The sequence below is a fragment of the Carassius auratus genome, chromosome 16, assembly GCF_003368295.1.
Source record: "Carassius auratus strain Wakin chromosome 16, ASM336829v1, whole genome shotgun sequence".
NCBI classification, from domain to species: Eukaryota; Metazoa; Chordata; class Actinopteri; order Cypriniformes; family Cyprinidae; genus Carassius; species Carassius auratus.
Genome location: NC_039258.1, coordinates 3,578,350 through 3,602,954, shown reverse-complemented (window position 1 = coordinate 3,602,954; position 24,605 = coordinate 3,578,350). Strand labels below are relative to the sequence as shown.

Here is a 24,605-nt window from a genome sequence, read left to right as displayed (position 1 = left end):
CTGATGTGGGCCGGGGTCTCTGGTGTAAGAGATGCTCTCAGTTAGTGTTGTGTATGGTGGGGGTCCTGAATGATGTCCATTCCTAACCTGGGTTGGTGGGGGTTCAGGTGTGTTTTCTGGACTGTGGGGGATTGGTGTGTAGAAGCCCTGACTCTACTTACCTCACTCTCTGCATTGCCTTCGGATTCCGGCTACGGCTTTCCAATGCTGATTCACCACCTGTTCCCCGCTGCTGTGCGGCTGATGCCGAAGATATCTTTGAGCTGGTTTTTCTTGCGGAGTGCTGACAGTTTCGTGCTCCAGCCGATTAAGTTTTTATCAATAAACGTGTCATTCATTCAACCGCAGTTGGATCCTGGTCCTTTTCCTGACAGGTTGAGAGTTCTAACCCTGATGTTTTAGTAATCACTGAGACATGGTTGCGTGACTCTATTCCCTACCCTGACCTGTATTTATCTGGCTACAACCTGTTTCGGCAGGATAGGTCAGAGAGTCCAGCCGAGACGAGTGGGAACAGTTCTTGCTGGAGCCATGTATTCCACCAGATGAAGATCCCATTCAGTGGTGAAACGAAAACACAAAGCGCTTCACAAAACTTAAGTCTCTTAGCACACCGTCATTTGTGAGTCTCGCCAACGTCTGTGCCGTCAGAGCGAATTTTCTCTGGGGCCGGCCTTATTGTTAACAGACTAAGGAGCCGACTTTCCCCCGATCACCGTGTTTCTTAACAAGAACATAAACAATAGAAAAAAAGCAAAAAAGATTTGCTGACAGTTTAAAAGTTTCAAAGTTAAGTGTAGGCTACGTTCTACAATAGCCTAATTGCTGCAGGCTGCTTTACGTTTTTTCTTTGTTAACTTTTTTTTCCCACATTTTTTTTTTTTTTGCTTTTAATCTGTACTTTTGTTTGTTTGCACGCATTGTTAATGTTTTCAGCTACAAAACACGATGTGTAATGTTCAAGCTTGTTCAAAATGACGGAAACAATAAATGTTGCTGAAAAATAACGCCTGTCTCATTAAACTTAATTTAAATAAACGAATATTCGAATATTCGTTTTTTGTGAGCTCAAATATTCGAATGTGATATTTGCAGAAAACGCCCATCCCTACTAGAAACTCTGCCTAGCTTTTGCATTTTAATAATTTTAGTGTTAATATTAGTTGTTCTTTTTGCTTTTGTACAGATAAATAACAATGTATATGTTTTTAGACATTTTATGTTTAGATATTTATATTTTGCGGGAGTCCCACAAATAATTATTTCTCTCACATCACTTACACTAAAAGTATGTGATTTCCAGGTTATCTCAAACATTCATTCACACATCTATTGTAAACAATCAGTTATTTTATTTATAATTTTATGTTCAGCGTGGAACAAAATGAACAATTCTAGACTTAGGGTGTACTCACACTAGCCAGTTTGAACCGTGCCCGAGTGCGTTTGACCACCAAAGCGCGGTTCGTTTGACTAGTGTGAGTGCTCCGAAACGTGCCCGGGCGCGGCTCGATTGGCCGGCCCTGGCACGCTTGGAAGAGGTGGGCCAGGGCACGGTTCAGTTGGACTCGGCCGCGGTTCGCATGCAGTGTGAGCGCTAACCGTGCAGGAGCACGGAAAAGTACACGTTGCGTAATGGTTTTGCGACGCTCCAAAACAAACATGGCAGGGAAAGGCTTCTAGATCTGTGTTACCTGCAGGAACTGGATGTGATCCTGTGTGTGTGAAAGCTGCTCCAGCTCAGCGTCTCTCCTCCTCAGATCATTGATCTCCTGCTCCAGTCGCTCCAGTCGTTCTTCAGCTCGACTCACTGCAGTCTTTTCCTGATCTCTGATCAGTCGTATCAGCTCAGAGCGGCTTCTCTCAATGGAGCGGATGAGCTCAGTAAAGATCCTCTCACTGTCCTCCACTGCTGTCTGTGCAGAGCGCTGTTAGGACACACAGTGATTCAGCTTCAGTGAGTCTGAACTGAGACGGAGACAAACTTCTCTTCTTCTCCAGACTCACCTTATGAGACTCCACAGTCTCTCTCAGCTGCTGGAGATCTTTCTCTCTCTGTTGAATTTTATGCTGGAGTGTATTTTGCATCTTCTTAAGCTGGATCTTTTAGACAAACAGATGTTAATGAATGTCACAGAAAGCCATTATCCACAAATGGAGAAAACTTGGAACAGTGGTGAACCTTCCTAGGAGTGGCCGACCTACCAAAATGACTCCAAGAGCACAACGACGACTCATCCAGGAGGTCATAAAAGAACCCAGATCAACATCCAAAAAACTGCAGGCCTCATTTGCCTCAATTCAGGTCAGTGTTCATGATTCAACAATAAGAAAGAGACTGGGCAATAACAGCATCCAAGGGAGAGTTCCAAGGCAAAGGCCACTGCGGACCAAAAATAACACAAAGCCTTGTCTCAAAAAACAGCACAAACATAAAAGATCAATCCAAACACAAAGAAGTTGAACATCATGATTACTTCGTAAGTAAATTATTGTTAAAGCTTGGGCTAGTCACAACAGTTAACAAGAAATATAAGAGAATCTGAATAGAATAGTACAATATTACTTAAAAAAGCCAATAAATACAGTATAACACTTAAGTATATGTACTACACATATGTAACAGACATATACCTGAAGGATGAACTGTTATATAGTGTGTATGTGTGTGTTTGTTCTTTCTTCTGCCCAAAAGTCAGTTGTCACAGTGTAGACTGGGCACTAATGGAATAGAGTATGTGTCACGTAAAAGAAACACAGGAGAGATCCAAATGCAGGTAAGAGGTTATATTGAGGGGCAATCCAAAGGGGTAAACAGTCCAGGCAGGGTCAGGACTAGAAAATCCAATAACATAAAAACAAAACAAGAACACACGAGAACAGAAGACTCTGGAAGGTATCATACATACGATAAGGACTTTGGACAAAGACTCAGACAGACCGGGTATTTATACACAGAAGGATAATGGGGAAACAGGAGACAGGTGGGGGAACAATCAATTAACTAAAACAAGGAGGAAGGTGACCAAATAAGGGAACAGGAAGTGATAAGATGACAGACACCGTGGGAACGGAGGACACCTAGTGGACTCCCAGGGAACACGTCCCAGACACTGTGACAGTATGATGTAAATGTTATTTCAAGGTTCACAGGAACTTACATGAACAGATAACCATTTGACCATATGCTTTTAATTTAAAATCCCATAAAAGTAATAAAAATTACTGGTGTGATAGATCATGAATGAGGTGACCGCTAAGAATGTTGAAACAGGAATGAAGAGACAGGGAGTCCAGGGTGGAGATGAAGTCTTTTATTAATGTGCTTACTAGTCAAGTATCAGTTGAGAAGTAGCAAAGTGGATCAGAACACAGGAATAACAACTCTTTGCCTTCCCAAGCATTGGCATACATCCCAGTTCCTGGGTGTACCATGTGTGCAAGTAAGAGTGATGTGCACAAGTATGCACCATACTTGTTTATCAGTTCTTAACAGCAACATGGGAGGTAGGTCAGCCTTGCATACAAAACTATGATTATATGTTACACAGTATGAGAAGATTAAAAACTGAAAATATTTAAAGTACATATGATCTCACAGATGTGAAACTACATTAAAAATAATGACTGATTTTAGTCAACATATATATAGAGTTTTAGAAAAGTACAGAAACACATGGTCACTCAACAGGACTCAAACACTGTCTATATGAGGATTTTTAACACATTTATTCTGACATTTTATTTCACTGACAGAAGTTCAGCTGCAATATTAATGTCATGAAGAGAAAAGAAGAGACTCTATAACATCTCATTGTTACTGATTCATCATGTAGCTCTAAGCATTATGGGTAGAATCTCTCGTCAATCTATTCTGATTCATCAACACAGTTTCACTGATGAACCAGAACCAAAACTAAACCCAGGATAGAGCGGCTGAGTGAATGTGGTCTGGACTGTGTGGATGAGGCTCATTGTGTCAGAGACGCTGTAGAAGGACAGAGTTCCTGCTCTGTGATCCACAAACACTCCTATTCTACTGCTGATGGGCTTTACAGGGAGAGCAGTCTTTATGTTATTGTGTCTGAATGAGTATCTGGAGGGAGAACAGAATAAACTCCAGGACTGATCATTATATCCAAACAAACACTCTTTATCCAATCCCTTCCTGATGATGCTCTTATATGACACTGATATACGCACACCATAATCTCCACTCCACTCAATCTCCCAGTAACAGCGTCCACACACACTCTCTCTACACAACACCTGACACAAATTAAATCTGTCTGGATGATCAGGATACGACTGGACTATGAGAGTACCAGTAATCACTCTGTTGTTCTCAGACAGACGGAGGAGTTTATTCACTGTGTTCAGATCCAGAGTGAGCTGATGGGAATCTGATGGAGATAAAACACATCAGAATCAGGAATTATGAATCTGTTTGATCTTTTCATGTAGCTGAACTCTTCATGTTCAGTGTATCATCAGTGTTTCAGTACAGATATCTGTGCACATCATCATTTACATCATCATTTATAAAACTCTTCTTTCTCCTTCTACAGGAGGAACATGAACACACTAAGAGAGATTTTCTGCTGGTTTTCTTACTGACTTACATTGTAGGAAGTCGTTCCTGGTTCTGGGAACAATGTTGGTGAATGTGACTGTGGAAATCAACAGACATGAACAGTGTGATTCTCATGATCCTGAATCCATTCCTAAGACATTTCTAATATGGTGTTCTCCATGATATGAGATGATATTGGACAGGTTTCTGAGAGCAGATGAATCTCCAGGACTTTACCTCTGTCTGAGATCTTCTTGATCTTCTCTTTGCAGAAATCCTCCAGTTTGTCTCTCAGTTGATGGACAGATTCTCTCAGGACATCAGAAGAGAAGAGAGAAATTAAGAGATCATTTTTTACATCTGTAGATTCAGGAGGTGCTGAGAGAGACTGGAAACTCTACAGAAAAAAGAAAAAAAACCTCATCTTTACTTATTCTCCTCAATCCAGCATTTTCACAGCATCCGCTTCATTCTTCACACATTCATTACATCACATTAGAGCAACAGATTCTAACATTTGACACTTAAACTAATGCTACATGTGATGTCCAAGTGATCACAATCATTCATTCTCAATCTACATGTCTATCGTGTTAATAGTCTTTTATTGTGTTTATTCTTATGTCTAAACAACTTAACCCCAAAAAGTCTCGTAAAGATTCTCATTGACTGACAATGGATCAAAGAGAGACTGGCCTTTATTTGACACTGTGACTAACTCCTGTTTCACACATACTGTTTGCAGTTTGTATGCAGTCCATATGCTTTACGTATGCAGTGCAGATGCAGCACAGACTCATTTGATTTCACACCGGACACGTTTGCAGTCCACTTCTGATCCGCGGCTGTTTACCACAATGAAAATCAGATTTTTTTTTACATTGTTTATTTGTCTATGTGATATTTTTAATCTGCTTTTAGACAAACCATGTGCCAAACCATTAATCAAAACCATTGAAAAGTATTTGGTGGAAGAGGAGATACCCCCTGACAATGTAAAGTGCTTTCAATGCTTAGAAAAGCGCTATATATATATATATATATATATATATATATATATATATATATATATATATATATATATATATATATATATATATATGTAAGGAATTATTATTATTATTATTTTCTCCTTAAAACTGCAGCTTCCTGATGGCAGTCCCAGAAATGTGGTTTGAAACTACCTTTGGTTTTCTGGTTTAATGTGAATTTAAAACCCATAATTTACATTATAACCCACGGCAACAGTGTAAAAGTAGCCTGGAGTCAGAACCACCTTTCCCGCATTGGCGTCTGCACTTCACACATGTATGCAAATTGTAATCTCAAATGGCTACATTTAAGTCATCAAGGCATTTTAGGACACATCATCATCAAGTAAGTAACTTGATGTAACTAATGTAACAGTATTCACTGTAGTTGTCCGCTAGTAAAATCATGGTTTTAACAGTAATAATCCATGTATGTCATTGTTTCGCATTTGCTACAGTTCAGTGGATCAGGAGGCACTAGCTGGTGTAACTGAGTGGAGGCGGAGCTAATTTGTATATTCATAGATCCGCATATATTAAATTAGGCAATGGTGTAGAGTTACATTCAAGCTATTTTAAGGCATGATACGTTTTCAAAAGAAAAAAAACATTTAAATGTCATTTCGATGATCAAAGATGAGTCTTAAAGGGGGGGGTGAAATGCTCATTTTCACTTAATCTCCTGTTAATCTACAGAGTAGTACTGCATCCTTCATATCTCCGAAAAGTCTTTAGTTGTATTATATTTATAAGAGAAAAATTGTCTGTGCCGATTTTTTTCAGGAAAAACACGAGCGTCTGGAGGTGTGACGTGTGGGCGGAGCTAAAGAATCACGAGCGAGAGTAGGCTTTTGCGTTGAGAGCGTTTGGAAGTTGTGAAAATCGGTTTTGGAAAATGACTAAGTTCCACTTTATGTCATCTTTTTCTTTTTTTTTTAAAGGTGTACAAGGTTTACTTGATGTGCTTATGCGCCAATAGCTAAGTTAACAACACAGAGATATTTGAAGCAGTTTTACTCACCGCTTGCGGTTCCAACACACGATCGTGACCCTTTTTCGTTGGGACTGCATTATCCTTAAGAAATAAACGATACGCAAATCCGGCGTCAAACTGGGCCTTGTTTGTAAAACAAGCATCTTCGAAATGCAGGGAACAAACACAAACACTTGCACAACTCCGTCGATGCTCTGTAAAAATAAACTCCATCCACTGGTCCCTCAATGCTGTTTCTCTTTTGGTAATCTGTGCAGGGTTGTCTTGCCCTGGCAACCAAAAACACATTCCTTTTGTGACATTTGGCGACGCTCTCGCTCTGATCAGTGAAGTCTGTTGTGCTCTCAGTGCTCTGCTATACGGGAGCGCGCGCTCTTCCGGGAGAAGTGCCCTTAGGACTCATATAAGGAAATTCCGCTCCATCTAACGTCACACAGAGCCATACTCGAAAAAAACTGTCCGAAACTTGTGACAAACCGGAAGGAGTATTTTTGGAACAAAAATACTCCTTCAAACGTACAACTTAATTTTTGAAACTTTGTCCATGTTTAGCATGGGAATCCAACTCTTTAACAGTGTAAAAAACTCAGTATGCATGAAATAGCAGTGACAGTGCCACGATCATCAGCTGGAGTGCCCATGAACTCCAGTAGAGGGCACTCCACTCAGGATGCTTGCATTTGGTGTCTTAACTCCATTTCCCATAATCCCGTGTTTAGGACTAATCACCACCAGGTGTTCCCCATTACCATTTCCCTATATATACTCTGTTGGGACTCTCAGTGATTGCAATGTCTTGTTTAGCCCAGTCTGAAATTTCAGAGGGGTTTCCTTGTGTTTGTTCCTGCTGTGTATTATCTTAGATTGTTTGTACCACATGTGATTGTCTGCCACCTGCCCTTTTGACCATTGCTCTTGTTTCGACTCAGTTATGCTGATTGTTGCCAGCTACGACCTGGTAATCGTTTCTGATTCTTGATATCCTTTTACGTACTTGACGCTGTTGTTTGATTTCTGCCTATCTGACCTTCCACTTAAAAATACTGCAAATGGATCCGAACGTCTCTGACTCTACATTACACAAGACTTCTCCATACTAGGATCCACGAGCCTGTTATCTTTTTCGTCACTGCGATATCTGTTCCCAAATCTATGTCTGCGTTTCACCTATCCAGCTCAACAATAAATCCAGTCAACCATAGATTCTGTTGAGGATTACATACAGCAGTTCTGTGAGTTGTCTTATCAAGTACCACTGTACGATGAGATTTTGTTTAAGGACTTGTTTCATTTTGGACTTAATGAACCCATTAAGTCATACTTACCTGGAGGGGAATTTAATGGCAAGTTGAGGGACATCATGAACTACGCTGTTTTGTTGTGTGGCTCTCCGTTCACTGTGGGTGAGGCAGAGGACCATGTTGAAAGCCCAAATTTTTTGGGGGGTGGCCAACATTGTCGAGTGCAGATGGCCGCTAGCCCAGAGCCACCCGGCAAGCTGGCCGCCAACCCGGCACCACAGCACAAAATGTCCGCCAATCCAGACCCCGCTCCTCGCAAGGTCGGGTCGTGGCACTTCCTCTAGAAATGGCAGCCACAGTTGATCTTTCTGGGTCAAGTCACCGTTAACCTTCTAGAGTCAAGTCAGATCACTGTTTATCTTAATGAGGCAAGTCAAGTCTTCAGTTCATCCTGAATCCTGTCACTCCCAGTCTGTTGCACCTAGATCCTTGAGGTAAACTCTTTAGTCTTCCAGACCTGCATCCAGCTCGAAGGATTCAATGCTGGTGTCAGCACATGCAGCTGGAATCCCAAAACCAGCATGCTTAGCCCCTCCTGTGCAGGAACTGATTCCCCAGTCTGAAGTGCTTCCCATGATTGTTTTGCTGCGTTTTGGCTGCGTATACCAACACTGATTTCTCCAGACGTTGCACCTAATGCTGCAGAACCTTCAGAGGTATTGGCGCTTGCTGCTGTGTCCCCAGAGGCATTCGTTTCCATTGCAGTTTCTTTAGGTAGTGGCGGTATCTGCTGCAGAACCTCCAGAGTATCAGTGGTATCAACCTGTCGTGGCTATGGAGGCCATCTATGAACCCTTGTCCTGTCCTGTCACAGCTATGGAGGTCGTCTGTGAGCTCTGGTCCTGCCACGACTATGGAGGCCATCTGTGAGCTTTCTACTCACCTTATCACGACCAGAGGCCACCATTAATCTGTTTATGCTCTGTTTCCGTCCTACCTGACCAGACTTGCTCTCCTGTGCCATCGACTCCACTGTGGTGGTCCTCTGCTCCGCCCTGGTGGGCTTCAGTCCTATCTGCTTGGCTGTGGTGGTCCTCTGCTCCACCCTGGTGAGCTCCAGTTCCACCTGGCCTGGTGAGCTTCTGCCCCCACCCTGGAGGGCTTTGATTTCTCCTATACCGCCCTGGTGGGCTCCTGCCTCGCCAGTCTCAACCTGGTTCTCTGCTTTGCCTGCTCCTCACTGGTGCTCTTTGGCTCCGCCCTGGCCTCCTGGTCTGGTCCCCACCTTGGCTCTTTGCTCCACCTTGGCACGGTGCTACGCCAGCTCTGCCTCCCTCCTTGGTCCATCCACTTCCACATGGACCTGGCCCTCCATCCCTCCCCCTGTTCTGCCTCCGCTCCACCTCCCACCTGAACTCTGGTCTGTTCTCAGTTAGGGCTAATCACCACCAGGTGTTCCCAATTACCACTTCCATATATATATATATATATATATATATATATATATATATATATGTGTGTGTGTGTGTGTGTGTGTGTGTGTGTGTGTGTGTGTGTGTGTGTTTAGCCCAGATTGACATTTCTGAGCGTTTTCCTTGTGTTTGTTCCTGCCGTGTTTGATTATTTGTACCAACTGTGATTCTCTGCTGTTTGCCCCAACCTCTACCTGGTATTGATGCTGTTGTCTGATTTTTCTGCCTATCTGACCTTCCACTAATAAACTGTAAATGGATCCGAACGTCTCTGACTTTGTTTAGACAGTACAGTATAGACTTTAAATCTTTATTCCAATCAATCCTGGAGATCTTAAAGAACTTTGTTTTTCTACCTCCACAAGTGCATTGTTGCCTTGTTTAAATAAAAGGTAAAAAGCCGTGTGTTGACTGTGAAACATAGACTTGAATTCTATCTATTAATTGTGGAATTACTACATTTCTGTCAATTCATGTTCATATTTACTTTGGACTGCTTAGTTGGGGTCACTTCATCTACAGCAATTATCGTTGACTTGATTGCAAATAAATGACACTATTCAACTGAACAGAGATGACATCACTGAATTCAATGATGAACTGCCTTTAACTATCATTTTGCATTATTGACACACTGTTTTTCTAATGAATGTTGTTCAGTTGCTTTGACGCAATATATTTTGTTTAAAGCACTATATAAATAAAGGTGACTTGACTTTGAACAATCCATTATCACTTAATCCATTAATATCACTATCATTAATTCAGTATATACAGCACAGCAAAAATAGACTCGGTGCAGAAATTATTTCTGTACTGCTGCAGACGCACTGCTCCTGGAACACACTGCCAGGCCATAGCCACGTGCAGTGTGAGTGCTCAAATCCGTTAAAATGAGCACGGAAAAAAATATGCACTGCAGAAGAAATGTGTGTGAAACAGGTGGAAAATTATTGTCCTCTGTTTGCCAGAAAACATGCAAAGGATACCCTAAAGTCACTGGCCATTGGCAGATAGTTTTAGGCCCTGAAGTTATTTGACTGATTACATACTGATTCAGTTAGAATGTGCAAACTTTTGTGTCTAACTCAATTCTGTATTTTCAGCCAAATAGATTTATGAATATTTATTTGCTGTTGTAACCATTGAGAGAAACACAATTTCAGTAATTATGCACAATTGTATTTACTGGTAATTGTACTCTTTTTTATAGCTGCCACTAATTACATAAATATGTCATGATGATTGCTGGGTTTTCATTACAAAACGACACAAAAACTGACTGTAGTGATATTTGTAGCAAATTAAATTAGCAACAAATTCAGTAATTTTGGCAGAAATATCATCAGTTCATCATTGTGTTAAAAAATAAAACTTAATCAGTTTTGAGAATCGCCAGCTCCAATTTTGATAAGGGTTACTAAAAACTGGTACTATAAGCCTCGTCTCTTTTAGGAGAAGATGAGATGAGAGTCTGATTGATGGTTATATAATAAGACACTCATGAAATGTTTCTCTGTGAGTCTCTGTCACAGCAGGATCTGCTCAAGTCCACTATGATCCTGTTCTTCTAGATCTGTGTTACCTGCAGGAACTGGATGTGATCCTGTGTGTGTGAAAGCTGCTCCAGCTCAGTGTCTCTCCTCCTCAGATCATTGATCTCCTGCTCCAGTCGCTCCAGTCGTTCTTCAGCTCGACTCATTGCAGTCTTTTCCTGATCTCTGATCAGTCGTATCAGCTCAGAGCGGCTTCTCTTAATGGAGCGGATGAGCTCAGTAAGGATCCTTTTACTGTCCTTCATTGCTCTCTGTGCAGAGCGCTGTTAGGACACACAGTGATTCAGCTTCAATGAGTCTGAACTGAGATGGAGACAAACTTCTCTTCTTCTCCAGACTCATCTTATGAGATTTATGAGTCTCTCTCAGCTGCTGAAGACCTTTCTTTCTCTTGTGGATTCTATGCTGGAACTGTCTCCTCATCTTCATCAGCTGCTTCTGCAGGACAAACAGATGATAGTGAAAGTCTCAGAAAACTACTGGCACTAAATCATCATGTGATCAGATGAAGCCAGTAAATGTTGATCTGATAACTAATGGCTGTAGGATCAAACTCCAGAAGTGATGACCAGTTACAGTCATCATACATGAATAAATGTTACGCATAAATCCTGTCCCACTCTGCAAGTGTAAGTATTATAAACATGAAACTGATGTAAATCTTCACACTGAAAGTGTTTCTTTATTCTGTGTAATTAAGCTGTGGCTCTACACAGAAAATAAACACACTATTGGATTATTAGACTTGAGTTTTAACTTAAATACCTGATTCTCTGTCCTCTGTTCTGCAGGTGATACAGTCTCATGGTTTTTATGTCCATCTATCATACACAGCATACATATACATTTCTGATCAGTGCGACAGAAAACCTTAAGGATCTTCTTATGTTTCTGGCAGATCATCTCCTGCAGTTGTCCAGTGGCATCAATCACTTTGTGTCTCTTTCCTTTAAACCAACTCTTGTGTTGTTCGAGGTGATTCTGACAGTAAGAGTTCACACACATCAGACAGGACTTGACAGCTTTGTATTTTCTTCCAGTACAGACATCACACTGAACATCTCCAGCTTCAGCATCACAGTCAGCAGGACGTTTGGTCTTCTTCAGTTTCTCCACCACTTCAGCCAGCATGGTGTTTCTAGATAAATCAGGTCTTGGACTGAAGGTCTGTCTGCACTGAGGGCAGCTGTAGACTCTCTTCTGATCCTCCTGATCCCAGCAGTCTGTAATACAGATCTTACAGTAACTGTGTCCACACTGGATGGTCACTGGATCCTTCAGGAGATCCAGACACACTGAACACATGAACTCATCCTGAGAAACTTTGGCTTCTGCCATTTTACTCCAATAATACAGAGAGACAAACTCACAACAGCTCAATTACACTTCAGTTTCTCTTTCCTTGAACTGCACTGATTTCGGTTCCCTAGTTACATGGGTTTAAGAGACGCAAGTAAAATAGGCGTGTCTGTGGGACTGTGAGTCAGGTTTCTCTTTGCTGCTGAGTTTCGTTTCAACACACCTGACTGTTGGTAAAATAAATGCAAAGACCTTGACTAGTTGATTCAGAGGTGCGCTTATTAAGAAATGAAACTAAACTCTGTAGGAAAGTGACTCTCCTGCACTAGGAATTGGAAACCCATTAAGAATCAGAATCAGAATCAGAAAGAGCTTTATTGCCAAGTATGCTTACGCATACAAGGAATTTGTTTTAGTGACATAAGCTTCCAGTACACAGAGACAACAACACACAGAAAAAAAAAAAGAAAAAAAAAGATTTACAAATTGACAAATAAATAAGTGTATAAACAATTGTGCTATAAATGATAATGGAATAGGATTGAGTGAGATGCAGGAATGTTCTAGGATGGAGGGTTAACAAATAAATATAAGGATATTGCACGTTTATAAGCATAAGTAGGGAACATTTAACTGTTCATGAGGTATATTGCCTGGGGGAAGAAACTGTTCTTGTGCCTTGCTGTTCTGGTATTTCCGGCTCTGAGGCGCCGGCCAGATGGCAAAAGTTCAAAGATGGGGTGACTTGAATGTGAGGGATCCAGAGTGATTTTCTGAGCCCTTTTCCTCACTCTGGATGTATACAGTTCTTGAAGGGTGGGCAGGGGAGCACCAATAATCCTTTCAGCAGTCTGAACAGTTCTCTGTAGTCTTCTGATGTCTGATTTTGTTGCTGAACCAAACCAGACAGTTATTGAAGTACAGAGGACAGACTCAATGACGGCCGAGTAGAACTGTTTTAGCAGCTCCTGTGGCAGGTTAAACTTCCTCAGCTGGCGAAGGAAATACAACCTTTGCTGGGCCTTTTTAACAATGGAGTCAATGTGATTGTCCCACTTCAGGTCCTGAGAGATGGTGGTTCCCAGGAATCTGAATGACTCCACTGCAGTCACAGTGCTGTTCATGATGGTGAGTGGGGAAAGTGCAGGTGGGTTTCTCCTAAAGTCCACGATCATCTCCACTGTTTTGAGCGTGTTCAGCTCCAGGTTGTTAAGACTGCACCAGACAGCCAGCTGCTCAACCTCTTGTCTGTAAGCAGACTCATCACCGTCCTGGATGAGGCCGATGACTGTAGTGTCATCTGCAAACTTTAGGAGCTTGACAGAGGGGTCTTTAGAGGTGCAGTCGTTGGGGTACAGGGAGAAGAGCAGAGGGGAGAGAACACATCCCTGAGGGGCACCAGTGTTGGTGGAGCAGCTGTTTGATGTGAATTTCCCCAGTCTCACTAACTGTTGCCTATCTGTAAGAGAGCTGGTGATCCACTGACAGATAGAGCTAGGAACAGAGAGCTGGGTCAGTTTGGTCTGAAGGGCTGTTGGGATGATGGTGTTGAAAGCCAAACTAAAGTCCACAAATAGGATCCTCACATAAGTCCCTGTTTTGTCCAGATGTTGCAGGATGAAGTGCAATCCCATGTTGATTGCATCATCCACAGACCTGTTTGCTCGGTAAGCAAACTGGAGGGGGTCCAGTAAGGGTCCAGTGATGTCCTTCAGATAAGCCAGAACCAGTTTTTCAAACGACTTCATGACGACAGACGTTAGAGCCACAGGTCTGTAGTCGTTAAGTTCTGCTATCTTGGGTTTCTTTGGGATGGGGATGATGGTGGAGCGTTTGAAGCAGGAAGGCACTTCACGAAGAGATGGCTCTTAGACCTCTCCCCGCTGAAGTTGAGTCGTTGGAAGTAAACTGGTCTTCCAACTTTTTAGCGTAGGTCTTTTTAGCCGCTCGGATCTCTTTGTTCAGTGTGTTCCTGGCCTGATTGTACAAGACCCTATCCCCATTTCTGTAGGCATCCTCTTTGGCCTGACGAAGATGTCTGAGTTTTACTGTAAACCATGGCTTATCATTGTTGAATGTTAAATAAGTCCTGGTAGGAATGCATATATCCTCACAGAAACTAATATAGGATGTTACGGTCTCTGTGAGTTCGTCCAGCTCGGTGGTAGCAGCTTCAAAAACACTCCAATCAGTGAGGTCAAAACAAGATTGTAAATCCTGCTCTGTTTCGCTGGTCCATCTCTTCACAGTCCTTACTACAGGTTTAGCAGATTTAAGTTTTTGCTGGTAGGACGGTATAAGATGAACCAGACAGTGATCAGAACGTCCCAAAGCTGCTCGTGGAACAGAGTGATATGCATCCTTTATTGTGGTGTAACAGTGATCCAATATATTACTGTCTCTGGTGGGACATGTAACATGCTGTCTGTATTTTGGCAGTTCACGGGAGAGATTGGCTTTGTTAAAGTCCCCAAGAATTATTAAAACAGAGTCCGGGTGATGTTGTTCTGTCTCTGTGATCTGATCAGCGAGTTTCTGTAAAGCTGAGCTCACATGCGCTTGCGGAGGGATGTAAACACTGACCAGAATGAACGAATGAAACTCCCGCGGCGAATAGAACGGCTTGCAGTTAACAAACTGCATTTCTAAATCAGGACAGCACATCTTTAACACAGTTACATCTGTACACCACCGTTCATTGATGTAAAAGCATGTCCCGCCGCCGCGCGATTTCCCAGTTGATTCTTATTTGCGATCCGCTCTGAACAGCTGAAAGCCCGGCAGATAGAGCGCGCTGTCCGATATGGCGTCATTCAGCCAGGTTTCCGTGAAACACAGAGCAGCAGAGTGAGAGAAATCCTTATTTGTCCGAGAGAGCAGAAGCAGTTCGTCTGTTTTGTTGGGTAGAGAGCGGAGATTTGCCAGATGGATGCTAGGCAACGGCGTTCGAAATCCGCGCTTCCTGAGTCTGACGAGCGCTCCCGCTCGCTTCCCCCGTCTGCGCGTCCTGAAGCGCTTGATCAGCGCCGCCGCTCCTCCGATAACAACGTTCAGTAAAACGTCTGAATAATTTAAATCCGATAAAAGATCTTGTGGTGTGTTCTGCCGAATGTTCAGCAGTTCATCCCTGGTGAAACTGATTGTGTTTGTTAAACAAAAAACAGGAAAAACGAAAAAAAACAGCACAAACACTGGAGAGCCAAGCACTGAAGCAGCCATCTGCGGCGCCATCGAGTACTTACATATTGCATGTGAGTACTTACATATTGCATGTAAATTTAATGAAATGTCTAGTAGATTAAATTGTCAACTTGTAAAAAAAAATCCTCATATGTGTAAACATACAGTACCGGGTCAGTCTCATAAAAACACCCAAAGAACACAAGTTACAGAGTAGCAGGACAACAGCTTTAAAACTGCAGTAATGCTTCATCCTTATTACTACACTTGAACTGCAGAACTTAAAACTCACTTAAAAGACACTCACTTATGTATCTTCACAAACACACACACACACTCATGCCCTCTATCTCTCGCACAAACATGCACATACATGCTCAGTTTCAGCAGATTGAAATTCCATGTCAATGACACATTTAACCACTGATCTATAATAGAAGAAACTAACTAAACCTAAAAGTAAAAATGTATTCCATGGTTGACAATTAAATGCATGTTTACACTTAAATTAAGTTCTAATATAGGTTTAGGAGGAGCCTAATCATTTAGTCCTATCAATTATCATTAAGAACTAATGTGAACAGCATTCATTGCACCATCTCAGTGACTATTCTTTTGAAATTTGTCCCCACCCTGTCCTGTGAACAATGTCGTGGCCGAGAGGTTAAGGGGATGTACTTGAAATCCATTGGGGTCTCCCCATGCAGGTTCATACCCTGCCGATTGCATTGTTTATAGTGTTCCTGTGGCTCAAGTGTTAAGAGTATTGCGTTAGCAGCGCAAGTTTGTGGGTTCGATTCCCAGGGAACATAGGTTAGGTAAAAAAATGTTAGCCTGAATGCACTGTAACTGGGGATCGGGAGCCCCTCCTGGGCTTAACTGGAGATCAGGAGCCCTGCTGTGGGCTTAACTGGGGATCAGGCACCCGTTGTGGGCTGAACTCAGGAACAGGGGCTTGGGAATATGAGTGAGGATGAGGGTTGAGCACAGTCTTTTCCTCCTCATCCTCCTTGTTTGGGTAGGGCTTACGAGGCAGAGGCTCGCACGTTGGGGCCGAGGACCAGGATGTCTGGAGGTAGTGGAAGTGGAGCAGCCTTTAACGCTGAACTGACAGATTGTAATGAAGGGTCATATACTTTGTCCCCCAGGTCAGCACTGTTTGAGATCCCTCCCAGAGTACGGGAAGGCACATGAGGCGAGGGGTGGTCAGAACCAAAGGCCAGGCATGTGAAGGATCCTTGCATAAGGTGAGTTGGAGAGGCTCGATGTGTTTCAGTGGGGTCTGGATGAGAACTTATTCTACTATCCCTTATTTCTTTCTTCGCCCTCAGAATTAGAACCATTTAAATAAAGGACTAGATCGATCACCCAATTAAGGGAAACTGATATGTCAGGAAATTACAACATATTGTTTTCTTATCCTGCCCCAACTGAAAGCAGGCACTGAGTGCTGCCTTGTGCCAACTCACCTGGGAAGACAGCTCGAGGAAGTCCTCCACATACCATTCCAATGGCCGAATCACCCTGCCTCAAGTGATCAGGTGCACGTCATGATGGAGCTGGCTGTGACAGTGAATCACTGACAGGTATACTAAATACATTATGGATAATGTATACTTGTAACAATAAAAACTTCACAATCATCTGGAAAATGGAGGCGGGAACCGGCAGACAATCAAACAGACTTTAATTACAAAAAAAGACAAAACAGTGCGACAGCCCCTCACGGATGACTGTCGCGCACAAACAAAATCAAAACACTACACTAAAGCCCAGGCCTGGTCCTCTCTCATCCGTCACTGTTGTTGCTCCTGTTTTAAATCCCTCCATCTCCTCTGTGGGACTCAAGACGGTGGGTCGAGCACTGCGCTCAACTCCCCCCCTGGGGGTAGGACAGACGAGGTGAGAGAAAAGGAGATGGGAGGAGCGACAGAGACAAGAGAGGGGAGAGAGGAGGGAAAAAAAATTAGTTCTGGTTCCCAGACGCACTGCTGCTTGGCCCTCCACAAGCTGGGTGATCTCCGCGGTGCCTGGCGGTGGCACTGGACGGCCCTCGGTGGACGGCACAACACTCCTCCGTTACCCGGTGGATGGCGACGGCTCCTCCAGTTTTTGGCAGCCGACAGGAGTCCCCCGTTCCCTGCTCCTCCCCATCATGAAGGGCGGCAGCAGGCTCCGGCTCTCTGGCGAACGGCGGCGACTCCTCCGCTCCCTCACAAACGGCAGCCGCCCCTCCACATCACGGGCGGCCGGCAGCGAGCTCGCCCATCCCCAGCAGCTCACTCCAACCCAGCGCCTCGAGCGTAAATGGCGGCACACTTCCTTGCCTGCTCGATGGCACTGCAGATTCACCACAGTGGCGAGGGATCTTCAACAGCGCGTCCCTCTTTTTCCCAGGATTCGGCACCAATTTAACGCATTAAAACTTCATAGTCATCAGGAAGAAGGAGGCGGGAACTGGCGGACAATCAAACAGACTTTAATTACAAAATAAATACAAAACAGCGCGACAGCCCCTCACGGATGACGCACACAAACAAAATCAAAACACTAAACTAAAGCACAAGCCTGGTCCTCTCCAGTCCGTCACTGTCGTCGCTCCTGCTTTATATCCCTCCATCTCCACCGTGGGACTCGAGACCGGTGGGTCGAGCAGGTGTCGCTCACTTCCAATTACTCCACCGGCCTCGCCCCGTTCCCACGGCTCTCGGCCCTGCCCCACAATTTTATATATATTTTATATTTTTCATATTTTACTTTTACAAACATACACACACAGACATATAATATAATATGATATTATGATAATCAAGTATCATTTACTGATAGAGCTTTAGTCATTTGAATTAAAACTTGCATATATGAATGCATATTAGTCATTTTAACTAAACTTAGGACTGGTGGTGGTGCTTTTTTGGCCATACTGTGTTTCTGTAAAAAAAGGGGGGAAAACTAACAATAATACTGGTAAGATAATACTTTGAATTCTACTAAAAAGAACAATATAAAACGTAGTAACGATTAACGAGCTGCTGGCTTCATGAACATTAATCAGGTTGTGTGCAATTGCTCAAATTGATTTGCTGAATTCAAAATGGAGGATAATAGGTGAGATTAATGAGATTGTCGTTTACGCAATAGCTCCACCCTTTACTGGAGAATCCAACAGTTCTTAAAAGGAATTCCTTTATTTTGACAGGAATATAACAACACAGAATATTGTTTATATATAGCATGTCAATTCTACATGTTACATAAGACTATATAGATAAATCAAAGTGACGGCGAGTTGTGCCCCTTCACACTAGACTTTGCGGTATGCAAAACAAAGGTGTGCTGCGCACAGTGCTTAATTTGTAAATTGAGAGGTCCCAGAACAAAGCGGGGTAACGGATCCGGCATGTGATTACAGGAGGGAGAGGTAACGGAGCACTCGCGCAATCATAGTGCGAACTACGGGGGAGCTAGGGGGAGCTCGGCTCCCCTTAATAAGACATGGGCTCCCCTGAAAACGAGAAATCTGAAATTTTGGGGGGTCTCAAAAAATACTGACAATGTGAATATTTTTAAGTGCAATTTCAGTTTTGTAATGTGATTATGATGGCAAAAATATTATTCATTCATGCACGACGGCGATTAAAACCTAATTAACTTCAATAAAGATTAAAGACGTCACAGCATCAAGGTGTGGGGGCGCTGCGCTGCAAATTCCACATGTTAGTATGTCATATAGATTCGTAGAAAAAAAATAAACGTTGGAGGCCATTTATCGTGCGCAAAGTCCTTCCATTATGCAGATAGGATCATAGCTAGGGCAAAAAGAAAACAAGGTAGTTCAATTAATTTTGGTTTTATTAAGAAATTGTGTAGTGATGACGCACGACTGATTCACCTGCTGCAAGCACTGGTAAACCTCAAGCCAAGCCCACTGTGAAAACGCATGAAGCTGAAGAAAAGTAATCTCTGGGATCCTAACCCCTCTTGCTTCGAGTCCTCTCTCGCGTTAAACTGGAACAGCCAGCAGTGGAGAGACTAGAAGAGCCAATATACATGGCTGTGTGTTGAGGATGGAAGCTTGGGGTGCATCACTTTGTAACGCGTTGTGTCAGGAGGGGGGAAAAATATGGATAGCTCACAAAGTTATTAGGCCAGACAAAACTCACGGAGGCGATTGACATTGAACAACGACTCGCGTTTTATTTCTCCAATCGAACAGGCAACTGTCTGTCCCATGTTCCACCGTCCACAGCGTAACCAAAACAAAACAAACAAGATTAAAACAAAATGATTTCCAAACAGAGATTACCCGCATACATGGGGGATTCGAGTCGCGCGTGTATACATTATCATACAGAGTGCATACCGTTTTACAGGGAGCGCGCAGCTCTTAAAGGGGCCACATTTTTTCCACTCGTTACAACTTGTAAGGACGCAAAAAACCTTCTTCTGTCTGAAAAGGTACCTGGCACGTACTTGTCTGATAGTGGATTAATGATTAATGCTCAGAACCAGTCGCGAAAAATTATATATAAATACAGGGACAGCATTGCACACAAGATGACCATTGAAGTGGCATTGACTAAGCAAAAGGCGATTCTGCCAGATAAAGTAATTGAGGTGAATTCTTAATTAATGGAGGAGACCGCAACATCATTCAAGGCTGTCTTCCTGACCTATCAATTTGTGTCGATAAAGTATAATAGTGCATATTGTAGCTGTTATGTATCTTTGTAAGTCATTATAAGTCCTTTTTTAAGGCACTCGTGTCGATAATGTATAATAGTGCATACACTTGTAGCTGTTGTAAGTCCTTATTTGAAGCATGCGCAGGACCTCTACCCCCCCCAAAAAAAAAGTGGGCTCCCCCAAAGGACACGGTATAGTTCGAACACTGCGCGCAATCACACTGGTGGACCAGTTTAAGTAATTTTAAGAGCGTGCACCAATTGCATTTAGTCTGTAAGGTCATGAATAACATGGAATGCCATGCAATTTTAAAACAATAATGTCTAGGCCTAAAAACATTTTGAAAAAGTTGTGGAATTTTATTTTTCAAATCTCTGTGTAATAGAGTTATATTTAATCAGGTCCTTAATTTCTGTGGGGGACTATGTGTAGCTATATTGCATGGTTTTAATAATGCTCGCAGCTTTCAAGTTTATAATAAGGGGAATTCCTGCATTTATTTAACATAGCTTAGGTTTGAATAATAAAATAAATCAATACAAACTATTAGATAAAATCAGTCATTCGAAACCAGCCTTCGAATCGAAGCGAATATAATATACAAGTTATTTTTCATAGTTTTTTTAGTGTAAGCATCCAAATACAAACATTATGATGTCTGATAGTTTTTGACAAATAAAAAAGTTTCACGGCACACTGCTAAAATACAGGGGGGAAATGAAAGAAAAGGCGGGAAATCAATAATTAAACAACACTGCGTCATCAGTGTTGGTGTTGTATCAGACACGTGCAATTATGCTATATAAAAAAACAAGCTCAAATGGAGTTAACAAACGTCTTTGGCCGGCGAATGAGAAGATCTGTGTTTTGTCCGCATCTGAGGAAAGTGCAGCACATTCATCACCTTTTACAGGTTAGGATATAATGTTTATTGTTGCTATATGGGCACTTATTTATTTTAATTTAATTTAATTTTAATTTCATTACATCTAAATGTTCCAAAATGCCAGGATGTTTTTTTTAGTGTTTTATAAATTATAAAACCACAAGAAATAAAATAAGTATGAGTGTTAACACTATGAATGTTAAAGTATAGGATACTCTATAAGGTGTGTTACTGTTCACCAGGATTTTGTTATATAATTAGCTTCCCCTTAAAGATCCCCATGTTTCTCTGTCTTTTGTTAGACTGTTGTGATTATTCCCTTTGCTCTGACCATCACTGTTCTTACCAGTCCTGTCTTGTCTTGTGTCCTGTCTTGTCTTGTCCAGGCTCTAGTGCTCGTAGCTGCAAGTGTATTTTCCTGCACCTTTCTGTGCGTTCAGATACCCATGGGTTTCCTTCGGCATTAGCCTTCCCTAGGTCTCTTCCCTTGCTTAGTCTCTTGCTTGGATAAGCTACCACTACCACTGTTGTGGCTGTTTGGAGGGGTCAGCGCAGCCCTTCTAAGTCTGGACGGATCACAAGAATCTCGAATATATAAATTCGGCCAATAGGCTGAGCTCATGTCAGGCCTGCTGGATGCTCTTATTTGGCCGATTCAACCAGGGTCCAAAAATGTCAAGCCTGATTCTTTCTCATTCCTGTTCAGGGCTCCAGAGGGGGATCTTATAGCTGAAGCCACCCTTCCTGAAAGGGGTGGTGATTGGGGCTCTTTCGGGGCTTGGTAGAGGTGTGCAAGTGCCAGGGAGGTGCGTAGTGTGTGTGAAAGTGTGGATAGGGCACACTTTCACAAAGAAAGCACCATGACTGAGGTTGAGCTTATTGTGAATCTGTGACTGTGGTATGCTGAGGGGGGTCCCGAATTGGATTTAGTGGGAGACCAGTCCCTTGTCCTTCCTCCTTCATCATAGCCCTCCGTTCAGTTCGGTTCCTATGTCCGGCCCTCTGGCTCATTCACTCTCAAGTCAAGTGATGGCTCGAGCCCCAAACCCCCTCGGACCCCAGAGGCTTAAGGAGTGTTTCACACTAAAAACATAAGTATTATAAAAGTAAAATTAATACAGATGCAGAGCTTCATACAGATATATACATACAGCTGTAGACTCTCTTCTGATCCTCCTAATCCTAGATTCTGGCTTCTTCCATTTACTGCATGAATATAGAGACACAAACACACAACAGCTACACTTCAGTTTCTCTTTCCCTGAGGTCATGTGATTTCTGGTTCTGTGTTTTGAGTTTAGTTTTGACACAGTTGAGCTGCTATTAAAGTAAATGCAAAGACTGATTCAGGTGCTAAACTAAAACTAAACTGGCAATGTTGAATCTTGATAATGAAATGTCCACTAGATGTCAGTCTCAGACATACACTCAAAGAATACAAGCGAAGCAGGACAACAATGCAATAATACTTGGATACTTATTACTACACTTGAACTGCAGGACTGAAAACTTTCCAGATTTAGAGTACCTTCATGATCACACTGATGGATCTGTTTTCTAAAAGGGGTGGTGCTTCTACCCCCTTTTCTCTCTGAAGGACTGAGTGTTTTCTCTCTGTGTGTTTGTGCAGGTTTTGGGGACGCCATCGGAGGAGACGTGGCCAGGTGTTCACTCTCTCCCACACTTCAGACCAGGTAAACGTCCTGCTCATCTGACTGTAAATGACACATACACACACACTCACTCACACTCTCACACACACACACACACACACACACACACACACAGATCTCACTCAGTCATCAGCAAACAACACACATATGAGCACTAGACACAGTAAAAGCAACTGCTACTTCTTGAAGTATTGTTTGCAATTAATTTGAACAAGTTCATAAAAGATTGATTTGACTGCACTCAAGCATCCAAGATGCATTGCTTCAAGTCTGATATCAGGGGACTTTGATTCAATCTAATCATTATCACTGATGGGAAATCTGACATATTTTGAGATCCAAAAGTTACTATGGAATGGTTTGAGCTGAGATCACTGCACTTTTATATTAAATTAACCTAATTATATAAACACGCAACAGGTTAAAAAAATTGCATACAGAATGTATCTGAAAATTATATTATTGTGAACTAAAGCTATTAAAAATTGCTTTTGGTATTTGAAATAAAGCTGAAATATAATATAAATATGGCATGAATAGTTGAACTTGTAGTTCTTCGTGCTTAAAAATACTTTAAAAAAGACTAAGCTAAAACTAAAATATAAATGTATATATAAATAAAAAATGAAACAAATGAACGTTTAAAAAATAATTAAAAACTAACTAAACTAAAAATGCAAGAGCTTGTAAAAAAATTACTTAAAGTAAAGTGTTAACTTAAAATACAAAAAGTTAATTCAGAATGTTAATAAACTGTAATAGTAAATAAACAATGTTAAAATAACACTGTTCATCATTCTAAAGATTTAATTTAAATGCATTGCATTATGGGTTATACAGTATCTCACACATTCTGCTTTGTTGTTTTAATGCACATTTGAACAAATGATGTCTGTTTATCTTTAATAACTAAATTTAATAATTTAATAATTGCATTGTTGTAGTTCAGTGCTGTAGCAGCAGAGGGCAGCGTTTACTGCACTTTTGCACCGTGAGCAGAAGAGATATCATAAAATACTCTCTATGAGAGCAGATCGGTGTTTTCTGATCGGTAAAACTGCTTTCCCATTGTGCTGTTAATGAACACTTGCTGCTGATGAAGTGTTAAGAGATCAGTTGTGGGATGTTCATTTGCAGGTCGTGGAGCTGTTGGGTTACAGATACGGTGCATTGATTGTAAATGTGGTCTGTGTGTGTGTGTGTGTGTGTGTGTGTGTGTGTGTGTGTGTGTGTGTGTGTGAGTGTCTGTGTGAGTGTCTGTGTGTGTGTGTGTGTGTGTACTGACATGTTTCATACCTGAATGCCCGAGTGGTCGGTGTGTATCGATCTATTCCACAGGAGGCCAAACTAATGAATCCACATCTAGAACAAAGAGAATAACATGCTAACATACTCTGCTCAAAGTTAGGGATCAGAAAGATTTTAATGAATTAAAGAAATATGCTTTTATTCATGAACGATGCATTAAATTGATCGAAAGTGCCAGTAAAGACATTTCTAATGTTACAACAACAACAAAAAATTATATTTCAAATAAATGCAGTTCTTTTGAACGTTCTGTTCATCTGTGAATCCAGAAAAATAAAATGCATCACAGTCTCTACAGAAATATTGAGCAGCACGACTGTGTTCAACATTGATAATAAATCAGAAATGTTTCTTGAGCAGTAAATCATCATATTTTCATGATTTCTGAAGATCATGTGACACTGAAGACTGGAGGAATGATGCTGGAAATACAGCGGAGCATCACAGAAATAAATTACACTTTGCATTATAATCACATAGAAGACAGTTATTTGAAACGGTAATAATATTCCACAATTTGATCAAATAAATATATCCTTGGTAATAGAAGAGACTTCTTTAAAAACATTGAAAAGTCTCACAGTGTACAGTGATGCACTGATGTGAATCCTGTGTTCTGTACTGTTTCAGATGCTTTGTATATAAAACTAGTATTGTGTGTGTGATGTAGATTTTTTTGTTTCACCTGCAGATCGATTCACCGTCT

The 24,605-nt window shown here is 41.8% G+C and overlaps 1 protein-coding gene across 2 annotated transcripts in view; it reads left to right on the top strand.

Moving 5' to 3' along the window:
• Positions 1-24,605, top strand: part of cdk14 (cyclin dependent kinase 14) — a 155,387-nt gene that overhangs the window by 100,229 nt on the left and 30,553 nt on the right. For both annotated transcript variants that reach the window (XM_026283415.1, XM_026283416.1), the window contains 2 exons: positions 22,549-22,612; positions 24,591-24,605. The exon at positions 24,591-24,605 is cut by the window's right edge and continues 34 nt beyond it. In XM_026283415.1, the coding sequence (XP_026139200.1) occupies positions 22,549-22,612; positions 24,591-24,605 (79 nt within the window). The remainder of the gene's footprint in view (positions 1-22,548; positions 22,613-24,590) is intronic.